Source organism: Schistocerca gregaria, chromosome 8 (genome assembly GCF_023897955.1).
Source record: "Schistocerca gregaria isolate iqSchGreg1 chromosome 8, iqSchGreg1.2, whole genome shotgun sequence".
Classification (NCBI taxonomy): domain Eukaryota; kingdom Metazoa; phylum Arthropoda; class Insecta; order Orthoptera; family Acrididae; genus Schistocerca; species Schistocerca gregaria.
In genome coordinates this window covers 80,433,796-80,457,530 of record NC_064927.1, presented here as the reverse complement: position 1 = coordinate 80,457,530, position 23,735 = coordinate 80,433,796, and the positions used below count along the sequence as shown (strand labels likewise).

The following is a 23,735-nucleotide window of genomic DNA, read 5'->3' as shown; positions in this document are numbered from 1 at the left end:
GATGCGGGATTGAACAGTTGTCCTCCCGAACAAGTACTAATCTAATCTAAGTATGTAGTTACCCCACCAGCCTAGTTCAAAAGCAGATTTCTGGATCATTACAACCACTCCTGATACTGCTGATTCCCCCAAAAACCAACTTCAGAGCACACCACTTGTCACTCACTAATATCTGGGTCTTGAATGTATTAATCAGCTATTTTGACACGGCCATGCCTTCCTAAAATTATACTCTGAAATGAGAAACATTCTGTCTTGAGATTTTGCTGACCACAACTAGAATAGCTATCAGTTGCCCTCCTAATCTCTGCAATATCATTGTCAGATCCTACGCTTCTTCTGAGCCCATCTCCCTATCCTATGGCTTCTATTCCTGTGACCACCCCTGCTGCAAGACTTGCCTTATGAACCCTCCTAACATCACCTATAAGTGGCAGAAAATATACTATCAAAGGAAGAGCCACCTGGGAAATGACACATCATAAACCAGCTGTTATGTAAAAACTGTTTGGCCTTTTACATCGGCATGACTATCACACAGTTATCAGTTAGGATAAATGGCTCAGAGCCAGTCCACCAGCAACACACAATATCTTGTCGCAGAGCATGCTCTGCAGCATGACAGTCGTGACCTCAGTCCCTCCTTCACCACACGCACCATCTGGATTCTTCCCCCAGACACCAGTTTTTCTGTGCTCTGCAGGTGGGAACAAGCGCTACAACATGTCCTTGGTTCTCACCAGCCACCTGGCCTTCATATATGTTAATTCCTTCCGTCTTGGTATTTCTTCACAGTAGCTACTCCTTCCTTCACTCCATTTTAGTTTTCTATGTCTTTCACTTTCTGACCTACCTATTTTTTGCTGTCTCCCCTCTCACCTCTGTTACATACAACATGCTTAGCTTTTCATTTTCACTCTTATTAACTAGTACACAATTTTTTAACAGTAATATCTGTCTTGCATATTACCTTGTCTTCTGCCTTTAAGCTCACATGTTTTCAAATCTTGTCCTGAGCAGTCCCCCAAAAATCAGTCTTCCCATCTCATCCCATACAGTAAGTCTCCCCTGACATGGGGTTCAGGGTGACTTTTGCGAACTGTACCCCTCTGCCTAAAACTCTCCAGTCCTTTTCCTTCACCCCTCTTCCTTTCCCTTCAACTCTTCTGCCGGATGGAGAAGCCACTGACTCTGAAAGTTTGCGTAAGTTAAACCTCTTTGTGTGTGTTTTCTCCTGCCGCCACTTCATGTGTAAATTTTATTATCTATCCAATCACATAAAATAAATGATGTGCTATATACTCATATATAAAGGCGTGTCACACCCTCAAATAACACAGCTTTGTTACTTTAATTATGTAAGTTTTAAATGACTGCAGGTCTCAGAATCCTTTTATATCATGGTACAACACACATCAGTCACGATCCATCCCTGAAGCACATAATATGGCAAGGCAATGCGGAGGGTCTCTTTCAAAGACTGGGAGCATTTCCTTTCAGAGAAACTGTGTTGCAGAACTACTCATTTTTCTTCTTTATTTCACTTAAATGTCTTGCGTTCACTGAACAACAGCCGTTAAGAAACTAGTTGGGGCAGCTCAAGTGAACTACACATATGGGCAGATCTAGGAAAAAACAACACATAGTGCAGTTAGCGCACCAAAGCCTCAAATGCAGTAAAATTCCTTGCATCCTGTGAATTTTACTCCATAATGCTGAACTGGTGCAAGCTGCTTACACTCCAGTGTCAGTACTGTCCTTTAATAGGACCATCTAATAGTACCATCTACTGAATGTTTTTGAAATTACATGCATGAAAATGCTCCTCAGAAAATGTTCAGATCTCCACAATATGACAATCACATTAGTTTCCCACTTTCTCCAATTGAAAAACACTTACTTAAACCAGAGACTTTTTAAATAACTGTTGCAAATAGGTATTTAAAGTCAACATAAATTATAGGTTTGGTAATTGCTTTAGTTGTCCTATGAACTATTTGGAGATCTGCCATTATCAATAAAATAGAATGCATAATATTGGCCATGTCTAATATGGGAGTTGACAATAGAGAAGTATGTTATTAGTATGGGAACTCCAGTGGCAACATTAATTTTTATTAAACAGATTCAGTTTTAATAATTTATTATATCTAACAGCTGAAAAATACGGTCTTTCAGAGTTTGATCCCTCAGTTTCTGAACACTTTGTCATGTGATGCCAGTTCATGGTCAACCAGAATGGTTGCTGTCCTCACCATCATCATCAGTTGATGATTGTCAATTTCTGAAATGCTTATACCAGTCATGTTTGTGTCTGGTCTACAGTTAGGTCTTCAAATGCTTGCTGCAGCATTTGGTGCTTTTCTCAAGTTTACAACAAAACTTTGTGAAAACACACTGCTATTTCAGGTCAGTCACTGAAAGCCCACAAACTTACAGAAAGACACAAATGGAAATATACTCACTAACAACTAACCAAACTGTCTGCCTTGCAGCCAGTGGCGAAAAGGATTCAAAAAGGGCATATGGGGAGACTCACTGCAGTACTTCAATGTGCCCATAACCATTTGAATGCAAAATTCCAGTTTTGGGAACTTTTGGAAAGCAGCTCATATATAACAGCTGTTAGGACTACTTAATTAACTACTTCCTTAAATATATATACTTTTGAGTAAATGAATTAAAAGTAGCCACATGTGCAATATGTCTTAAGACCTGCTGTCGGACAGCATAATGTGTTGTGGTTGCGAGCTAAGGCATGAAAGTGTCTCCACATTTCATTGGCTTATCTCAGCATAGGCTTGTATGGTAGTACTGCATTTCCTGGTTTCTGGTTGATAGGAAAAGACAGACTCCAATGGGGCTGACAGCAGACTTGAATAAATTAATGACATCCTTTAAAAGAATTTATGTACTCATTACAGGAAAAGTAGACCTGCACATTTCTCATTCCAGTGCCAAATCATAGACAGAAACTCAACTGTGTGTGATCTTCTGTTAGGGGGACATCACCTGTAGAAGAAACACAGTGAGCAATTAGAATTCTGATCACAAATACCTGATGCAACTCTCATGCTGTTAAAGTAGAAGTGTGGCAACAGGACACTCCATGTCTGAGACTGTGCAAGCACTGGGTTTTACATGTGCTGTAAAGTATACCATAACAGTGTTTGGGCAAAAAGCAATTGCAGGCAATTACTTCCATGTATACTAACGAGCTGAAAGTAATCTGCCATCCATTGCGGAAAGACTGTGGCCAGTGCAGGAAGTCACATACCAACTATATTCTGACAAACAACTGGCAAGCATTTAATAGTTCAAGCCACCTCCGCCCTATCTGCTGAAGAAGCGACTGTGCCACTTGTGTACCTCTGCTCACTACGCGTCATCACAGGGCAAAGGAATAAGCCCCAGCTGAGATCATCACTATCTGACACTTGACTTATCAAAAATATCACACAGACTGACAGGACACACTGGTGCATGCCAAATATGTGCATCTTGCACGGTGGTGCATCTTGCTTACTGACAGGCACAGTTCTGCAAAGTGATGGAGGTATTCTCACAAGCAAGGTGTAAACACACAAAAAGTTGATCCCTGATACATCTGCACAGAGCTTCATTTCTGAACATATGCATATATTTGTTAGTCGGATGACTTAAATAAAACAGTGCACCCCTCCCATCACTCCTGAATTGAATCTGAATGGTTTGACAAAAAAACACTCCACACATACAAGAATGCTCTTGTGCCCCCTGCCCCCTTTCACACACGCTGCTTATTTTAGTTCAGTGTTATTGAGCACATTTGGGACACCAATGAGTGACACACACACACACACACACACACACACACACACACACACACACACACACACGCCTTTGACCCACATTCAATCAACCTCTTGGAAGCACTTCTATCTAATCTCCACAAGTTCTAAAGAACAGTTCAAGAGATACGTGTCAGGATAACTCACCAACACTTTTGATGTCTCGTGGAGACTATCACATACACATCACCATCACCATCATAATGACAGGTCTTGCTACAAGCCATTATGTAGGTGTTCTGCACACGACCATTTAAAACGTGGTAGTGATAAGTCTGTCCACCATGCGTGGTCTTCTCCCTCCTCATCAACAAATTAATAAAATAATCAGGTATAAAAAGTCACACAGGGCACAGTGAGTGTGGGCCATCATTGTCAAGTAGCAGGGCAGTGTTGACGACAAAAATGCAAGTTACATTTGACGTGTGCTCAGTCCTTGCTGTCACGAATTTTCAAAAGTTGGAAGAGTTATACTAAGTGTATGTTAAGGAAAAAACATGTTGTTTGCCCAAGTGGAGGGAGTGCAAAACGACAGAAGCAAAGCAGTGCATGACACAGTTATGAATTGTTATCATTAGGAAACTGGAGAAATTCTGTCAGATACAGGCCAGTGTGTGTCTCCCATGGAGCAATCAATGCAATTTATTAGAATATTACACGTATTAACAATTCTTGAAGTCGGCAGTGTGACATCATTGAAGCCAAGGAGGAGCAGCAGTTAAGGAAGAACGCAACTGAGAGATGGAGCAGTCAGACACCTACACAGTTGTGGCATAATAAGCTTTGTTTTTGAGCATATTACGTCAACATCTCAGCAAGTTAAGTTGTGAATTTGTTTTGTGTTGCCAAAGTATTTTTTGATTTGTGACAACATATGTAGACATAGATGACATCCAACAATGCATGAAGCTTATGCCAGGCGTAATGCCATCACTACAAGTCATGTCGTTAAGTTGGATGCTGCGACTATTCTAGTGTTTATTGCCTCAGTGTTGTGATTTTATTGGTGGTGTTGACCACTTGGTTGTCACAGGGAGATTATTTTATAATTTTTGTTTTGGGAGAATATCGGATTCTTAAATGCCATCAATTCCTATTCTATACTGTCATTAGAAGTCCAGTGTCGGAGGTAGCAAAAGCTATATGCTGCAAATCAAAGCAGAGTTGTGGCACACGTTAATGGTGTAAATTCATGCACAAATAACTCTCTCCCTAGAGTATCAGTACTGTCAGGTCGAGAGTACAAACTTACAGCTGCTTGAACTCTACAAATTCTGATCAAAGCATTTGTAACTTTGTGCAACTGCTGTAACTAATGTACACCTACAAAACTGGATGACACCAGGTCTTGACAACATACACTGAAAATTTGAATTTACAAGTACATTAACCGATTTTACTTTTTCGTTATTCTACATCATAAACTTGTAGCCCTCGTAGAAAACTCGCAACATCAATGCTAAAAGTTCTCCAATTATACATTTCTTACTAGTAACGCTTAGTTCAATTCTAAGTTCTTACTCAATGTCCTGCTTAACTTCATCCTGTTTTCTTCCTATTGATATTTGATGTGACTGAACAAGTTATATGAGGATCGAAAGACAGATGGTTTGCACCACAGGTGTTGGCAGAATTAATGGAATATTTTAGGCTGCTGTGGAGAGGGGAGACAAGCAAGAAGAAATGGTGATGTAATCCACGATTGGTGCTGCCAACACAATTTGCAACATTTAGCTTCACTGCGCAATTATGATATAACTACTGCTAGGTTGCAGCAGTAAAGGAAAAGCAAGACAGTCAACATGAAGTGTTCCCGACCAAGCCAATACGTGATTAAGGGGCCCAGTCACTACCTTTTCTTATGCCATTTATAGCTCAGTGACATCTTTCTGCATTTCCAATGTACTGTATTCAGCAACACTGTCAATTGTCAACCTATTAAATTCAAACACTGCTTGGTCATAGTCAGAGAAATGTCGCCCATTTCCAGCTAGAGAACTCTTATTAGTTGGTGACTTGTTAAGTCACCCAAAAACCAGTGCAGCCACTTCACCACACTAACACGTGTAAAATGAGCTCACCTACTTGATGTGTGAGAAAGGGGAGTGCACTTCAGTGATGGGAATGCAGGTAGGGGTAAAAACATTTTGTGAAGTGCTGAAACTATTCTTTTCATGCATATGATGTGCTATGACAGAGATGTCACACAGAAATAGATGAAGGGTTTTGCAATAGCACATTTTAATGACTTTCATGTTCAAATATGACATGATACTACTCATGTATACAGGTTGTTACAAAAAGTCTCTACATTTGGTACCGGGGCTGTGTAGACAAAAAGCTTTCAAATGCCCCCATAAATGAAAGTCAAGAGGGTTGAGGTCAGGAGAGCGTGGAGGCCATGGAATTGGTCCGCCTCTACCAATCCATCGGTCACCGAATCTGTTGTTGAGAAGCGTACGAACACCTCGAATGAAATGTGCAGAGCTCCATCGTGCATGGAACACCTCGACTGAAATGTGCAGAGCTCCATCGTGCATGAACCACATGTTGTGTCGTACTTGTAAGGCACATGTTCTAGCAGCACAGGTAGAGTATCCCATATGAAATCATGATAACGTGCTCCATTAAGCGTAGGTGGAAGAACATGGGGCCCAATCAGGACATCACCAACAATGCCTGCCCAAACGTTCACAGAAAATCTGTGTTGATGACGTGATTGCACAATTGCGTGCGGATTCTCGTCAGCCCACATGTTGATTGTGAAAATTTACAATTTGATCACATTGGAATGAAGCCTCATCCGTAAAGAGAACATTTGCACTGAAATGAGGATGGATACATTGTTGGATGAACCATTCACAGAAGTGTACCCTTGGAGGCCAATCAGCTGCTGATAGTGCCTGCACACGCTGTACATGGTACGGAAACAACTGGTTCTCCCGTAGCACTCTCCATACAGTGACGTGGTCAATGTTACCTTGTACAGCAGCAACTTCTCTGATGCTGACATTAGGGTTATCGTCAACTGCATGAAGAATTGCCTCGTCCATTGCAGGTGTCATCGTCGTTCTAGGTCTTCCCCAGTCACGAGTCATAGGCTCGAATGTTCCGTGCTCTCTAAGACGCCGATCAATTGCTTCAAACGTCTTCCTGTCGGGACACCTTCGTTCTGGAAATCTGTCTCGATGCAAACGTACCGTGCCATGGCTATTGCCCCATGCTAATCCATACATCAAATGGGCATCTGCCAACTCCGCATTTGTAAACATTCCACTGACTGCAAAACCATGTTCGTGATGAACACTAACCTGTTGATGCTACGTACTGATGTGCTTGATGCTAGTACTGTAGAGCGATGAGTCACATGTCAACACAAGCACCGAAGTCAACATTACCTTCCTTCAATTGGGCCAACTGGCAGTGAATCGAGGAAGTACAGTACGTACTGACAAAACTAAAACGAGCTCTAACATGGAAATTAAGCGTTCCCGGACACATGTCCAGATAACATCTTTTCTTTATTTGTGTGTGAGGAACGTTTCCTGAAAGTTTGGCCGTACCTTTTTGTAACACCCTGTATATTTTGCATGACATACACTGTAGATCGTAAGATTGGCAGCAGTGATAGAGGGCATGAAGCAAAACTGTAGCACCAGAGCTTTATTTCACATTTATATTTTACATATTGTACAGAAATTCACTGAGCTGGCTTCTAATAAGCTTGTAACATCAATTGGGGAAGTAAACTCATTATTTCCCACTCTCTTTTCTTGTTGTTGTTGTTGTGGTCTTCAGTCCTGAGACTGGTTTGATGCAGCTCTCCATGCTACTCTATCCTGTGCAAGCTTCCTCATCTCCCAGTACTTACTGCAACCTACATCCTTCTGAATCTGCTTAGTGTATTCATCTCTTGGTCTCCCTCTACGATTTTTACCCTCCACGCTGCCCTTCAATGCTAAATTTGTGATCCCTTGATGCCTCAGCCACGTATGTAATACCTCTTTGGAGCAGGGTGTTTTCCCCGATAGACTGATATATGCCATTGTAAAACCATTGCATAAAAAGGGGGATATATCGGATGTCAACAACTATCGCCCAATCTCTCTTCTGACAGCTCTATCAAAATTTTTTGAGAAAGTAATGTATTCAAGAGTAGCCTCCCATATATGTAAAAATAAAGTACTAACAAAATGTCAGTTTGGTTTTCAGAAAGGCTTTTCAACAGAAAATGCTATATACGCTTTCACTGATCAAATATTAAATGCTCTGAATAACCGGACATCACCCATTGGTATTTTTTGTGATCTCTCAAAGGCCTTTGACTGTGTAAATCATGGAATTCTTTTAGATAAGCTAAATCATTATGGTTTGAGGGGGGCAGTGCACAAATGGTTTAATTCATACTTAACTGGAAGAATAAAGAAAGTTGAAATAAGTGGTTCATGTACTGTTAATACAACAGCTGATTCCTCAAACTGGGGGGCTATCAAGCACAGGGTCCCACCCGGTTCGGTCTTAGGTCCTTTACTGTTCTTGATATACATTAACGACTTACCATTCCATATTGATGAAGATGCAAAGTTAGTTCTTTTTGCTGATGATACAAGTATAGTAATAACATCCAAAAACCAAGAACTAAGTGATGTAATTGTACATGATGTTTTTCACAAAATTATTAAGTGGTTCTCAGCAAACGGACTCTCTTTAAATTTTGATAAAACACAGTACATACAGTTTCGTACAGTAGATGGCACAACTCCAGTAATAAATATAGACTTTGAACTGAAGTCTGTAGCTAAGGTAGAATTTTCAAAATTTTTAGGTGTGTCCATTGATGAGAGGTTAAACTGGAAGCAACACATTGATGGTCTGCTGAAACGTCTGAGTTCGGCTACATATGCTATTAGGGTTATTGCAAATTTTGGTGATAAGAACCTCAGTAAATTAGCTTACTATGCCTACTTTCATTCACTGCTTTCGTATGGTATCATATTCTGGGGTAATTCGTCATTGAGTAGAAAAGTATTCATTGCTCAAAAACGTGTAATCAGAATAATTGCTGGAGCCCACCCACGGTCATCTTGCAGACATCTATTTAAGGATCTTAGAGATCCTCACAGTATATATATTCACTTATGAAATTTGTTGTTAATAATCCAGCCCAGTTCAAAAGTAATAGCAGTGTGCATAGCTATAACACCAGGAGAAAGGATGATCTTCACTATGCAGGGTTAAATCTGACTTTGGCACAGAAGGGGGTAAATTATGCTGCCACAAAAGTCTTTGGTCACCTACCAAACAGCATCAAAAGCCTGACAGATAGTCAACCAACATTTAAAAATAAATTAAAAGAATTTCTAGATGACAACTCCTTCTACTCATTGGCTGAATTTTTAGATATAAATTAAGGGAGGGAAAAAACTAACTTAAGCATTAGTGTCATGCAATATTTTGTGTGATGTAATATCTTGCACAGACATCTTTCATTAACCTGACACGTTCCACATCATTACGAAGTGTCATATTCATGATCTATGGAACAAGTATTAATCTAATCTAATCTCAAAACATGTCCTACCAACCGGTCTCTTCTTCAGAAATGCTTTGCTTGCCATTGCCAGTCTACATTTTATAACCTCTCTACTTCGACTTTCTTCTTTCTCTTATCAGGCCTAAAATAAAACTTAACGGTGGTGAGCATATGAAGTGCTGCTCATAAGAAAAGCATTAAACAATAACAGCAATAGTGACAAAGTATGTCACTAAACAGATGTCTGCATTTACGCTTATGGTTTAGCCACTTAGCTGCTGCAATATTTTTGATTTAATTCAACATGTTCATCAACTTCTGCTTTTTTCTTGGTGGGCACAAAGGATGATCTCTCAAACACACATATTGAATGCATAATTTTGTAGGCATAGGATGTCAAAAAAAGCTCAATTACCTTGTATCCAGATACCAATTTAAATTTTTTGATGAGTTTTTACTTGCTGTTAATATCTGTGACTTTTCAAGAACTGACAAAATTCAATACCACAAATTATTGTATAAACATTGTACTGTATCTTTAACTTACTTCACTTTGACAGAAATATACAAAGTATTGGGGAGTATTGTATTTTTCAATCATGTATGCCAATTACATTTGCTTTTGCTCATATTTTGGGGGTTTTAACGTTTACTTAATTCTGTATTTTCCTCAATTTCGTGCTTTTTAAGTCTGGAATGTACGAAAATGTAAAATAGGTGTTTCACTTCATTACAATTCTACCAGATTAGTCTTGTATTCATTCGGTGTGTACCGACTTCCCCCAGACTGCTGTTGCAGTAGCACTGCAGGCTGCAGGTAAAATCAGACGAGTTTAACAGGTCAAGGATGTACGGATGGACTTCTACGATGCAGAAGCAACATGTAGGTCTGCTATTCAGTAAAGCCATGCATTCCAGTTAGACTTCTGGCACATGTTACAGGCAGTTTCTTTATGGAGCATTGTTGGTTAGGGTTTGGACATCAGTTATTTTCTCTCATCATCAACTGATGTATTTTGTTTCGTCTGACCAAAAAAAAAAAAAAAAAAACAAGACAAATTAATGCAAAATGGAAAAGGGACTAGCAGAGAATGTTTCACACCGACCTGGCAGAATAAGTCAACACATTTCCACACACCCTCAGTCCAATTTTGAAGATCCCAAGCCCCCTGCAATTGTAATTTAAATTGTCTTTATGTCAGTATGGGAATAATCAGGGGTCATCTGCTGCAAATTCTCACATTCAAGTCTGTTTATGAATGGTGTGCTCCAAATTCCTTGTGCCTGCTCCAGCAGATTACTGCCCATCCTCCTCAGCAGAGCAGAGTGGACAAGACTCAGACTTTTATGTCCTGTGGCGAGGAGAAGACATCCAACATCTTGTTGCCTACTTGTGGTTTCACACTCTTCAACCTCTTTCCATAAATGCTCATGTCAGAGTCACACAATCAGCCAACCAGCTATGCCATTTCTGAGATGCTCAATTCGCATGTCATGTTGTTGTTAGAATGACTCCTCATTCACCTCTGCTCTGCTTATATACGAGGTGACCAGAAGTCCATTAACATTAGAAAATCAGCACTTCACAGAGTAATGTAGACAGAGAAGCAAAAAATTGACACACATGCTTACAATGACATGGCGTTTTATTGAAACCAAAAAAGTACACAAAATGACGAACAGCACTGTACAGCGTATCAGCAGGTATGGGGAGAAATTACCATTGGATGTTGTCTTCTAGAATCTCTAATCAGGTCGAACGATCGTGGCAGATTTGCTACTTCAGGGAACCCCACAGGAGACTTGTGACTTCAGGTAACCCCACAAACAATCACATGGACTGAGGTCTGGGGAACAGAGGCCAAGCACAATGGAAATGGCACCTCAGCACCTGATCCTCACCAAATGATGTACACAAGAGATCTTTCACATGTGTAGAAAAAGGGTCCAATCACAAGTGATGTGATACATACACACCACACAGCAACTTTCTCGTCGTATAATTGTGTTTCCACAACAGTTCTGGGATTTCCAGCAGACCAGATTCTGTACTTGTGACTGTTGAGAGACCTCAGAGTGTCAAATAGGCTTTATCGGTCCACAATATGTTAGACAACCAATTGTCATCTTCTCCCATTTTTGAAGTGCTCAAACTGCAAACGCTCTGCACGTCACACATTGATGGCTGACAACTCGTGACAACCCCGGATTTCGTGCAGATAGTGTCGGAGGGTATACCTTAGTGCTCTCCAAATGGTAGTGCCAGGAATTCCAGTGAGACATGCGACTTCGCAAGTGATAACTTCACTGAACATAGATTAGCATGCTAAAGTCTTCATTTTGGCCCGAACTGAATGAGCACCAGTATAACTCGTGTCTGTTCGCCCACGATAGGGCCGATCATCTAAACGACCCTCGGCTTCCATTTTGTGATCATTTTCTTCATAGTAACTCTCGTCACACGACCTTTACCAACTCAAATATCCTTCTTACAGTGAAAGGACCATAAGATTCCTGTAGTGGATTCTCTGGTCTGGTAGTGAAGGTTAACTAACAGTGCAATTTCTGGTAAATTCAACATGCCGTAACTGCTGGTGCATCTGCCACCCTGTCTCACTACAGCTCATAACAAGTGTGGCATCATTGATGTGTTGCTGTTCAGTGCCATCTGTTGACCAATTTTTGCACTCGTTTTCAGTTCCAATAAAACCTCAACTCATTTCAGATGTATCTGTCAATTTTCATCTCTCTACCTATATTATTCTGTGAATTAGTGTCTCTTCAAATGTTAATGGACTTTTGGGTCACCCTGTCCTTTCCTTATCTCGTCAGGAGCTTGCAGTCAAATGTACAATGGAGAGTGGTCACAATGTTTAGCCTCATCATTGTATATCTGACAAGCAGACAAAAGCTCAATAATGTTAAAAGATGTATTCTGCTTAAAACAAGATAACACATCTCAAAGTACATGATTCATCAACCATGTGATGAATAATGAATTGTTAAGGTATGCCATCCATATTCCACCATTCTATCCACAAATGTGAAAGAGAGTACACTGACCTCAGGAACACAACACCTGGCTTTAATCATGCCCTCGCTTCTTGCGAGCAGGAGCACTGGAATGCTGCTGCACAGCTTCGTTGCCTTCTGGAGAGGAATGTCCTCTTGAAGTGAAGAGCACTGCAGAAAATGCACTATGAAAGGAACGGCTGTTCTGTCAGGACTGCTGTTAAGTTTTCTGAGGACATCTTGCATTTCGGTTCTCATCTGCTCCCTGTAGTGGGAAATAAAGTTTCACTGAATAAAACACTGTCATATAGTTCCCAAACTACAATCTCATATAAAAATTTAGTCACAACTTTAATTTCAGGAATTCCTCAAAACCTCGCGAAACAAACATTACTTACAAATGCTCATTTTGTCAGACAACACTAGTAATCTTTTCATGAAGAGATATTTGTATGACCATAATTTTGCTTTCATTTCATTCTGAAATGGCTTTCTCTTGCAATCAATGTGATCAGGCATCGGGGAAAAAAATGATATTTCAGTTGAAGCTTCCTGGCACATTAAAACTGTGTGGAAGACTGGAATTCCAATTGGTTTTCATTCTGGAAACAATCTCCTCAGTTATGGCTAAGCCGTCTCTATTAAGTTTGTACATGATAATGATGAACTGACTGCAATTAATAGAGACATTTATAATTACAATACATGAACCAGATGTGATCATCATAGGGTACTGATGACTAATACAAGAGCTAGAAATCACAATCCACTTGAAGCTGGAAGACAATTCTACAACAGGTTGTCAAGTAATATAATGCAAAGTCAGGGACATCTTTTTAAAGGCAAAATGAAGCAGCTGTTAAATGAAAAACATTTACATTCACTCAAAGATTTCTGAACACCATTATTGGTGATTCTAATTTTTTATACCTCATTATATTAATGGGGGTAAATGTTAATATAATAGTATATAAAGTGCTACTTGTTGTCTGTATTCATTATATGTATGGGTAGGAATTTTTGAAAATTTACACAAACTGACAATGTCCAAGACTGTAACGTTATTAAGGATGAACAAAGATTAAAATATCTTACCCCGAGGAGTGCTAATGTTGCGCGGTATGTAGGAGGACTTCTGTGAAGTCTGGAACTGGCAGAAGTGGAGCTGTGAGAACTGGTTGTGTCACACTCGGATAGCTCAGTTGGAAGGGCATTTGCCCATGAAAGGAAAAAGTCCCTGGTTTGAAGCTCAGACCAACACACTGTTTTAATATGGCAGGAGGTTTCAAATCAGCTCACCTCTGCTGCAGAATGAAATTTCATTCTGGATATTTCTGGTAATAATAAGGGCAAAAGAGACCACAATTATATGAATGTACGTAAACAACACTTCATCCTGCTAGACTAGAAAGAATTATATGAGTGATTTGAAAGGAAAAGCAGAAACAAATCCAATTCAGTCACAAGTTTGTAAGGTAACTACAAGATGACCATTAATGGAACTGCCTTTGCAACCACAGGCACAGACTCCATGGGACCTGTGGTGGCCCGAGCCCCACAAAAATTTGTTTTGGGGGCAGGGGGTGGGGGTGGAGCTCCCACCCCCTCGACCCCCAATAATTTAAGAAAATTATTAGTTATATTATGCTTCATAAAATCACAAAATTATGTTGGAATTTTTTATTTTCCTTACTTGATGATAGTTACTTTTTAAAATACATTCAGCAATGAGTTAAAACAAATAATTATTATGGTAGTAAGCAGGTTAACTGAACATGAGTGGTGTGAATTATGCTAGTGTTACGGTGCTGCGGGCACACTTACAATTTGTCTTGGTGCGCGAACCTCCGGGTAAAGTCTGGCGCCAGTAGGCCAGTGCTATGGCCCAAAAGGACTGGAGCAGAAGTGCCTGAAATCCTCCCCCTCACATCGCCTTGATGCTTTGAAACAATACGACGCTGTGGCTATATAAAGCCCACCCTGCTGTCGCTGTCATTCAGTGTTGGTAGTTTTGTTCAGTGCATGCTGCAGACGTGTTTAGTGTTCCGACTTTAGTGTCTAGTGGACTATTTCATACGACCATATTTTATTTGTTTACTTTAGTCTCTTACTGTATTGTGAATTAAGTTTGCAATGAATAAATTTGTTACCAAAAAGGCGCACTTGGAAGTTGTTGATACTGCAAGTCAACCTCCAACTATTATTTGTGTCGTCAATTGCTTCATCTCCAGGTGCGAACCATTTACAGCTGAAACCTGGACAATACGGTAAGGGAAGATCATTTCAGAAGTCTTGGTTGATCATATATACATGGCTAGAATATGAAGCATCTACCGAAAAACCTTTTTTCAAAACCAGCAAAGATGTAGATGCTAAAAATCTATTACAATTTTCTTAAAAAAAAAATCAGATGCATTTACTTCCGTAGGGTTTTCTAACTGGAAAAAGGTTTTGCAAAAATTCCATCTTCATGAAAATAAGTTTACGCATAAAGAAATTGTTCTGAAACCAAAGTGTGGCCTCCCAATTGAATAAACAGTTAGATATTTATATGAAAAAGGCCGTTTAGCTATCGAGACAATTTTTATTACCGTGCAATTTCTATGTCGACAAGGACTAGCAATTAGAGGGCATGAATATGTAAACTCAAATTTTTTTCAATTGTTGGAACTCCGAAAGAATGACACACCTGAGTTTAAAGATTGGTTAGGGCGTTCGGGGTATAAGTGGACGTCCCATGATATTCAAAACGAGATCATTGATCTACTGGGAAAGTCTGTGTTGAGAAAGGAATTGGTTTCAATCTAGAAGACTGATCATTTTTCTATTATGGTTAATGAAACAAGTGATTCTTCAATTCACGAATAAGTGTCATTTTGCATTTATACTGTTGATGACACCATAATCATCAACAAAGACTTTATTGGCTATGGACTATGCGAGCTTCTAGTATCTCGTGAATATTGAAAATCTCTGAAGAGCTTCTAGTGTGTTTTGAAATATTTTCTGTGGAGGACAAAACAGAGGCATGTCACAAATGTGCAGACTACCTTGAGTAAATGTTACAATTCATGACTTATTTCTTTTTACAACATTATTGCCATGCAATGAACCCAGTAGAGGATGTCAATGAAAAAATTCAATGTCCTCACCTAAGTGTTGCTGATCTGGAAAAAATATATGAGGGCTTGATTTGTATATTGAATGGAAGGTGTGATAGTTTTGAACACTTCTGGGCATTGTGTTTGAGCCGTGGTAAAAATTGCTGTTTTGAAGAGCATGCCACAGCGCGTAGTGTGAAGCACTCGCCCTCCGTTTCTGGCAGTGGTGCCGCTGTGGCAGTCGCAGCTTTTGGGTCTCCCTCTGGTGGGAAAGGTTGCCTGTTCATGTGCATTTAAGGGGCGCTATGAGCTCGCCGATTGGTCAGTCTGGGTCAGTCTTGTCCCTAGCCTGCTAGTGTGTTTCTCATCTGCATTTGTTAGACAGTTAGTGTATGTCTGTCATTTGTAGTGCTAGTATGTCTGTCGTTCGGATCAACCTTTAAAGCCGGCAAAATGAGAGTCTTTCCACTCTGCCCAGTAGGAGAACTCAGCAAGTGGTCGCCCAGTTGGGGCTTAGTTCCTTCATCTGAGTCTGCGCATTAGGCCGCCAGTCTGCTAGAGTTTGCTCAGGCAATGGCCATCGGCGGTTGGATCGATTGGTTGGTCGGTTGTGCACTGAGACACAAGATGACTTGTCTGTCTTGAGCGTCGAAGCATATGAGGCCACCACGTGAGTCCAGTGGACCGCGGCATATAGCGAGGGGTAGTGGCTTCGTGGTCAACATGAGAGCAACAGGAGACAACCCGCGTCATCAGTCTGGCCGGTGCGAGCTGCGACGCTGTGACACGGGAGATCGGTGTGCCTTCCTGTGTCTGTTGAAGTGGCTGGCAGCGGACGGTTTGGGAGAGCGATTTGGGGGTGCTGCGACAGGTCTTCTCGAGAAATCGCAGTTTATTAGAACTTAAGAGATTGGTGATATCTTGTTTGATTTACTATTGTTAAATTCTACTTGTTTTCTTGGTGACATCACCAGCCGTTTTGCTTTGGGGTCGTCCCAGCATTCTTCTCCGTTTGCCCACCCGCGGGAAGGTGGTTGTTTATAAATTGGGTGGTCCATTTTTCCCTTGTGGAGTAGGGGTGGGTTAGAGGAACCTGAGGTTCGGGTTGTTCGGTAATCTCGCTATCAATCTACCGTACATTAGTAGCTGCCCCTGTCATGTTTGTCGGATTTGGTGTGAAACTTCCTGGCAGATTAAAACTGTGTGCTGGACCAATGCTGGACCAAGACTCGAACTTGGGACGTTTACATTTCACGGGCACTTGCCCGCGAAAGGCAAACGTCCCGAGTTCGAGTCTCGGTCTGGCATACAGTTTTAATCTGCCAGTAAGTTTCATATCAGCACACACTCCGCTGCAGAGTGAAAATCTCATTCTGGAATTTGTTGTGTTAACGAATTTATTGCTTGGAGTGTAAAGGCCTAATACCTGAAATATGTTTTGCTCTTTGGAACCTTTGATATTATTGCCTATGATCTTGAGAGGCGATATCTATGTACTGTAGAGCATCTTAACTATTGTTTGGCCAACCTTGTAGAATTTTATATAAGATTGCATTTAATGGGCTTTTACTTAAATGATCATTTTAGTATATAAAGTTGCCACCCTTTCACTGTAAGACTTTTCTTAGAAGTTAAAATCAATTTGCACCTTCGCTGGCAAGGTTACGGAATCTAGGTGCTGATTATCTTTCATATTCAAGTTAATCCACATATGATATTAACAGTTCTAATTCACAGTCAGGTTTTATCCCAAGTTAAACACATTACTGCACAAGTAAATTATGACTGTTTTGACTAGCACAGGTTCCACATTTGAAATCTTGGAACAGACTGACTTGCAATGGCTTCAGGTCCAGTGCTTAAATAGTTTTGCAATAATGGGTACTAAAGTTTCACACTGTAAAATACATAATTTTGATAATTCACAATTATAATTTTACACCTCAAATTAATTGAATAGTGCAGAAAAATTAGTTCTAATCTGAACTTTATGTTACAATAAGTGTTTTGACTGAAATAAGCCTCCTTGATGACAAAAGAGCTAAATAAGCAATACCATACAGGAAAGTGTTAATTACCTATAAAATAATTAGGTGCTGACTCTCCTGCCATGTTTTGAAAATTAGCTACATGAATACTTTAAGGATTTCTATGGGTCATTTTCCTAACTTCATCAGTAATATAGTAATTACATCTGTTTACATGACAACAATGTGACAGGAAGAGGGAATAATTACTGTTGGCTAACTGAACTGAGATTCAGCAAAACTAGTTGCTTGAAACGGTTCAAATTAATGTAATTTAGCGTTGGGCATGGACTTATACTCGGAATTACAGAATGACAGCTTTATCTTATGGCACAGGTCTCATTAACACTAATGATAATTAAGAAAGCAAGAAAATATCATTTAAGGAGACAAATAATAGAACAAAATGGGAATTTGTCCCAGCTTGCTTTACTACAAAACGTCATTTTGTACACACCAAATGGCAGTAATTCAAGTTTTCACAAACTCATGATAATAGCTGCTTGTCGACTATTCACAAAATTTCATTCTATTGTAGCCTAGCAACAGCACAAAGTATGGTGTTAGTTACAACACCGACAAAGAGACATATGATTACAATGAAATTTATGTCACTGATTAGGGATGGGGTAATACATATGAATTACAGAACTGTACATATACTCGAGTCAGAATTCAGTACGGTGTAAAGCTGCCACTTGCTGCAATCAGATCCTCTAAATGTCGTAGCACGGGATGGAAGAGGGTCTGGATATGCTGCTGGGGAACATCTTAGCATGTGGTTTGTAGGTGCTTCCATGAAGAATTGAGAGCAGTTAAAGGAACAGGTTACCAAAATACCATACCCCAAACATATTCAACAGATGACCCATCAGGTAAATGTGCAGGCCAGGAAAGCAGGTATAAACATTATTTTTCGAAGACGACTCACAAATTCCTTGACCTGTGTGGCCAGGCTTAATCATTTTGAATGGTGGCATGTGGAGCTGCCTGCAACAGGCATAGTGCCTTAGGCTCTAAAACTTCCCTGATGTAGTGAATGCTATTCAGACTGCCCTCAGTATGTAGAAGGCAAGACTGCACGTTATAGCTAACAGTCACATTTGGCATTTTTCCCCTATGCCACTCTCAACAATGAAGTGTGTGGTCCACTGCATTCACTATGGCAGCATGTAACACGTACATGGCAATCGCAGTAGGACGAGTTCAAGTGAGACTCTCCCACCAATGTTGCATTCTGCCACTCAGCATGTCAGTGACAGTGATCCCATGCACGTTAGTCTGAGGTGCTAGTGGTTCCTGGTCAGTGTAGCTGACACAATGGCTCATGTGCCACCAGCCCAGCCCTCAGCAGACAGCATTGTTTCATCAGTGCAGACAAGCCTATACATGTGCAGTAATCCATCTTTAGCTGGCACTGTCAACAGAGCTGTTACATCAGTTAAGGCAGTGCGGATGTGATTGGTAGTCATTCTGTTCAGTGATCACACTGTGTACCAATTGGCACTTGTCGACAGTTAGCGCGTTCTCAGGGCATGCCACCTAAATTTTCCTCTCAGTGCAGATAACTATCTTCAAAGAGAGAAAACTTGGTTCCTCTATTTTCTTATGACACAATCACAAAAGTGTTTCACAATGCTGTAAATAATTTCAATCAGCCAGCGATCATCATCAGACTAAAAGCTCATACTGCAAATGGTGATGTGACATTCCTATTATGTTGTCAACATAAGTTTATTTGATATAGTATGTTGATAATGCTATGGAAATATTAAGTTACCATTTGCAGCATCATATTTTAGTTTGATACTGATTACTGACTAGTTGAAACCATTTACAGCACTGAGAAACACTTTTATGATTTCATCATAAGAAATTAAAAGAAAAAAAAAATCAACCGATCACTTAATCTACACCTACAACCATTTTCCATTTTGTTCATCTTCTGTTCCTTACAGCATTATCTTTCTTTTTTATGCTCTGTACTAATAATTATTTCAATGACTTACGTTAATAGTTGCCTCGATTGTTGTTTCATTCTCGTTTTCAAGGTCTCTAAAATTTCTGAACATTTAACCTGTGTAGTATACGGTATACACCTGTTAGCTTCATTTTTAAGCTTGTGTTTAATAACTTGCAAACTAGACCTGAGGTTTTCCTGAAAATAAAAACAATAATCACAATATTTATGCAAAACATTCAGCATTTACATTAGTGACAGCAATATGGGAAAGGCAAAGGAAAAAAAGAAAAAAAAATAATTGATATACAGGGTGATTCATAAAGAATACCACAACTTTAAAAATGTGTATTTAATGAAAGAAACATAATATAACCTTCTGTTATACATAATTACAAAGAGTATTTAAAAAGGTTTTTTTTTTTCACTCAAAAACAAGTTCAGAGGTGTTCAATATGGCCCCCTCCAGACACTCGAGCAATATCAACCCACACTTTCTGTAGCATATCAGGCGTAACAGTTTGGATAGCTGCTGTTATTTCTCGTTTCAAATCATCAATGGTGGCTGGGAGAGGTGGCCGAAACACCAAATCCTTAACATACCCCCATAAGAAAAAATCGCAGGGGGTAAGATCAGAGCTTCTTGGTGGCCAGAGATGAAGTGCTCTGTCACGGACTGCCTGGCGGCCGATCCATCACCTCAGGTAGTTGACGTTCAGATAGTTACGGACAGATAAGTGCCAATGTGGACTCTCCATACAGTTGATTGTGGAATTAGCAGCTCTCTGCTAGCTTTGCGAGTCGATTTTCCTGGGCTGCGAACAAATGCTTGCTGGATGCGTGCTACATTTTCATCACTCGTTCTCAGCCGTCCATAACATTTCCCTTTGCACAAACACCCATTCTCTGTAAACTGTTTATACCAACGTTTAATACACCACCTATCAGGAGGCTTAACACCATACTTCGTTCGAAATGCACGCAGAACAACTGTCGTCGATTCACTTCTGCCATACTCAATAAAACAAAGCTTTCTGTTGAGCGGTCGCCACTGATGCCTAGTCAACAGCGCCTCAAGCGAACAAATGTACAACTAAATGAAACTTTATAGCTCCCTTAATTCGCCGACAGATAGTGCTTAGCTCTGCCTTTTGTCGTTGCAGAGTTTTAAATTCCTAAAGTTGTGGTATTCTTTCTGAATCACCCTGTACAATGTCAAACTGGCCCTCTGAGCTTTTTCCCTTGTTCTCATCTTTCCTAAAACCAATAAAATGTTCAACTTAGTTGGGATACACACAGTGCTGACAAACTTATCAACACACAAATAAATCCTTTCTTTTTATTCAAGCATCTGAAATATGCAGCCCATTAAGTAGTAAACAAATCAATAAAACATTTTTTTTTTTTTTTTTTTTTTTTTTTTTTTTTTTTGCAAATTTTGAGTCATTTTACAAGGATTTTAAAGCATTATGTCTCTAATTATAATTTCTCCGGTTTTGATATCACATACAATTAGTTCAAGTTCTGCAGATATAACAGACAATTTGTTACTTATATGCAACCAAATTCATGGATAATACCAAAAATTATTGTACAATAATTTTAATTAATTAAATTTAAAAAATTAAAAGTACAGGCCGGAATAATGGTACAGAAAGCATTGGTCACGACCCACATGCAGAAAAGGCATTGAGTCACAGACAGGCACATTGAAACAGACTGCTAAATTATTAAAGCTTTCGGGCAAAGTCCTCCCTCCTGCACTGGAAAATGACTGTCTCTGAATGGGCAGCAGTCTGGTGGGATGGGTGGTGGGGCTAAGGAGGAAGCATGAGGTGGGAAGCTGGAGGAACAGAGGGAGAAGATGCTGGCACTGCCCGAAAGATCCTGCAGGGCTCGGTGGGAACAGGATGGGGGTGGGGCTGATGGAGGGGGAGCATTTCTACTAGAAAGAGCGGATAAGTGGTCATTAACATCTCACTTAGACAATGAATTAACATCAGTACAGTGGATGTAGAGGAATTAAGAGCAAAGTTTAAACAGATTGTAAATTGTTGTCTTAAGATATATGTGCCTGGTAAGTGTTTGAAGAAAGAGAAAGACATGCTTAACAACTAAACTCAGGAAACATTTGAGGAAACAAAGGCTGCTGCACTCTCAGTTCAGAAGAGAACGCATAAATGATGATGGGCAAAGCTTATTAGAGATTTGATTGTCTGTGAAAAGATCTATGTGTGAAGTGTATGACAACTACCACCATCACAACTCAGCAAAAGATCTGGCTGAGAACCCGAGAAAATTCTGGTCCTATGTAAAATCATAAAGTGGCTCTAATACTTCCATCCAGTAACTCGTCAATCAGTCTGGTGCAGCAGCTGATGATACCAAAACAAAAGCCACATTACGAAATCGTTCATGCGGGACAATCATACAAATATAATATCAAGTGACTGCTGAATACACTCTTGTGTGGATGCCATAGTAATAAACACCCCTGGTGTAGAGAAACAACTGAAAGAGTTGAAAACAAGCAAGTCTCGATGTCTGGATGGAACCCCAATTTGATTTTGCAAAAAGTACTGAACAGTGTTGGCCTGGCACCTAACTTAGATTGCATTTATCACAAATCTGTCGCCCACCAAACACTCCCAAGTGACTGGGAAAAAGCGGAGGCGACTCCTGTATATTAGGTTGCAAAATTACAGACCAATATCCCTAACAACAGTTTGCTGTAGCATTCTTGAACATATTCTCAGTTTGAACATAATAAATTTACTTGACGCAGAAAAGCTTATGTCCACAAATCAGCTTGGTTTTAGAAAGCATTGTTCATGTAAAACTCAGTTTGTCCTTTTTTCACATGATATACTGTGAACTACAGATGAAGGGCAACAGGCAGATTACACATTTATAGATTTACAAAAAGCATTTGCCCCAGTACCCCACTGTAGACTGTCGACAAAGATCTGAGCTTATGGAATAGTTTCTAATATATGATTGGCTCAAAGACTTTTTAAGTAACAGAATCAGTCTGTTGTCTTTGACGGTAAGTGTTCATCAGAGACTGAGGTATCGTTAGGGGGTGCCCTATGGAATTGTGATAGGAGCACTATTATTTCCTATAGACATAAATGATTTGGTGGACAGGGTAGGCACCAATCTGCAGTTGTTTGCTAACAATGCTGTAGTGTACAGGAAGTTGTTGAAGTTTAGTGACTGTAGGAGAATACAAGATGACTTGGACAAAATTTTCAGTTGGTGTGATGCATGGAAGTTAGCTCTAAATAATAGTAAAATGTAAGTTAATGGCAATGAGTAGGAAAAACAAATGTGTAATGTTCAGACAGAGCAATAGCAGTGCCCTGCTTGACACAGTAACATCATTAAAATACCTGGGCACAATATTGCAAAGCAATAGAAAATTTAACAAATATGTGAGGGACATGGTAGGGAAGAAGAATAATTGACTTTGGTTTACTAGAAGAATTTTAGGAAAGTGTGGTTTATCTATGAAGGAGACCACATAAAGGCAACTTGCACAATCTTTTCATGAGTACTGCTCAAGATTTTGGGATCCACACCAGGTCAGACTTAGGGAAGACTTCGAGGCAATTCAGAGGTGGGCTGCTAGGTTTGTTATCAGTAGGTTCAAACAACATGCACGAATTAGAGACCATTCTTTTTGAGGAACACTACAGAGAAATTTGAGAGAAAAAACATTTGAAGCTGACTGCAGAATGATTCTACTGTTGTCAACAAACATTTCGCCTAAGAACTACGAACATAAGATATGAGAAATAAGGGCTCATACGGAGGCATATAGACAGTTGTTTTTCCCTTGCTCTATTTGCGAGTGGAACAGGAAACGAAATGACAATCAGTGGTACGGGGCATCCTCCACCACTCATTCTATGGTGACTTGCGGAGTATGCATTCAGATGCAGATGTAGAAAAGGGAGAGAAGAAAAACAGGAAGGGAAAAGTACTTGCAGGTGCATTGGCAGGAAAGAAGGCATGTTTAGTACTGGAGTGGTAGCAAGGAAGGCAATAAGTAGGTGGGAGACAGGAACAAGAGAAGGTCTGACTGGGATGGGGAAAAAGTTCAGAAAATCTGATGTTGATAGGAAGAATCCAGATGACAAGGGCTGTGAAACGATCATTACAGTAAAGCACATCATGCTGGGCAACATGTTCAGCAAATAGGTCTCTAGGCCACAGTTTGGCGATGACCATTAATCTCAATAGAGAGCTTGTTAACTGTTAAAAGTGACA

General features: G+C 40.0%; 1 protein-coding gene across 2 annotated transcripts in view; it reads right to left on the bottom strand.

Moving 5' to 3' along the window:
• Positions 1 to 23,735, bottom strand: part of LOC126284390 (alanine--tRNA ligase, mitochondrial) — a 90,746-nt gene that overhangs the window by 2,905 nt on the left and 64,106 nt on the right. For both annotated transcript variants that reach the window (XM_049983283.1, XM_049983284.1), the window contains exons 11-12: positions 19,513 to 19,661; positions 12,427 to 12,640 (exon numbers count right to left, since the gene is read on the bottom strand). In XM_049983283.1, the coding sequence (XP_049839240.1) occupies positions 12,427 to 12,640; positions 19,513 to 19,661 (363 nt within the window). The remainder of the gene's footprint in view (positions 1 to 12,426; positions 12,641 to 19,512; positions 19,662 to 23,735) is intronic.